Source organism: Aspergillus foveolatus (genome assembly GCF_047715535.1).
Source record: "Aspergillus foveolatus strain CBS 279.81 unplaced genomic scaffold BDW70scaffold_347, whole genome shotgun sequence".
Taxonomy (NCBI): domain Eukaryota; kingdom Fungi; phylum Ascomycota; class Eurotiomycetes; order Eurotiales; family Aspergillaceae; genus Aspergillus; species Aspergillus foveolatus.
Window position 1 is genome coordinate 1 of NW_027396411.1, and position 1,300 is coordinate 1,300.

General features: G+C 43.8%; 1 protein-coding gene across 1 annotated transcript; it reads right to left on the bottom strand.

The window, feature by feature from the left end:
• Nucleotides 1-452: 452 nt before the first annotated feature.
• Nucleotides 453-698, bottom strand: BDW70DRAFT_165355 (uncharacterized protein; the record flags this gene model as incomplete). The annotated part of the gene is made up of 2 exons (XM_073741727.1): nt 453-556; nt 626-698. The coding sequence occupies 2 exons, from the start codon at nt 696-698 to the stop codon at nt 453-455; spliced, it is 177 nt and encodes a 58-aa protein (XP_073590394.1).
• Between the last annotated feature and the right edge of the window lie 602 nt (nt 699-1,300).

Consider the following 1,300-nt stretch of genomic DNA (forward strand, 5'->3'; position numbering starts at 1 on the left):
TCAACTGCCTCTGCTTCGAGTGTCAGCGCGCAGATGATCGCGATCGCAAATTCGTCCCGACTGGATGGGCGCATCTGCGCAAGTCGATAATGATAAATTTAACAGTTTCAAATAAAGAATCAGTCTTAGTGTCTTGGTTGGATAGACAGCTGCTGGTGAAGTAAAAGGTAAAAGCAACAAGCCTCTCAGTATCTCGAAGTGTTGATTACCTTCAGCCTCACGGCCAGTCTCGTGACTTGATCCTCGCCAACCAGATATCTGCATTAGCCGCCTGGAGGAGGGGTAATCACGAGATGTACGAGCAACTTGGCTTTGGAACAAAAAAATAGAGGAATTTCATATACATTGTGAAATATCTTGTGGCTTGATCTTTTCAGAAACCAACGATAAACACTTGAAGGAGAATGATACTATATAGAGCCGGTGGATGAATCACCAGGCAATGACTGGCATTACTTGGAGCGTCCAGAGCTGACGGTTGCAGTGCCGTACAGCAGGAAAGGCACAAAGGCCACCATCTCAGTGCTGTGGTTCAATAAAATACTCGCGCTAAGGCCTTGGTAGTGGGGCAGAGTAAGAACTGTCATATGTTTATTGGTGAAGGCGATTTCGAGAACGACCGTACCAGCTTTCTCGTACGGTTCAAACTGTGCCAGAGCTGTGGAGGGAGTGGGCCTCTGGGTTTGGTAACCAGCCATCTGTTCAATCTTTTGAGAGCTTGTACGGTGCAGCCTGGCGCCCGGATGCTAAAGATCGTGTACTCTTTAGCCGTCGAAAAGTGATAGTTGATGAGATCTATGCCCGGGAGGCAGATGGGGTCTCATTAGAGACTGCTGTTGAGGAGGTGGAGCTTGTACGAAGCAAAGGTTACTAACCTTGAAATCCTATTAATTACCATGGTAATATTTATTACAGACGTATTTTTTTGTAATTTAAAATTATAAGCTAATATTACAATTTAAAGTTTTAAAAACTGTATATAATAAAAAGTGAATAACTTTTATTCTTATGTTATTTGCCGTAAGCTATCTTATTTAGTGGTTGTTAAGCTATTCAAGTTTAAAATGTCATGATTTATATGGAATACAGCATGCACGGATGACCCGGGAAGTACGGGACACCCGGGATTTACGTTATCGACTATCTATTACTAACCACAGCTTATGTTTACCAGTTAAGTTAGTACTAACGTAAATCCCGGGCGGTAGGTGCGTCCCGGGCGGAAGGTAGTTTTCTCATCCACCACAACGCGTGTATCAACCTCAACTTTCAACAACCATCATGCCGCCAAAAGCGCGTA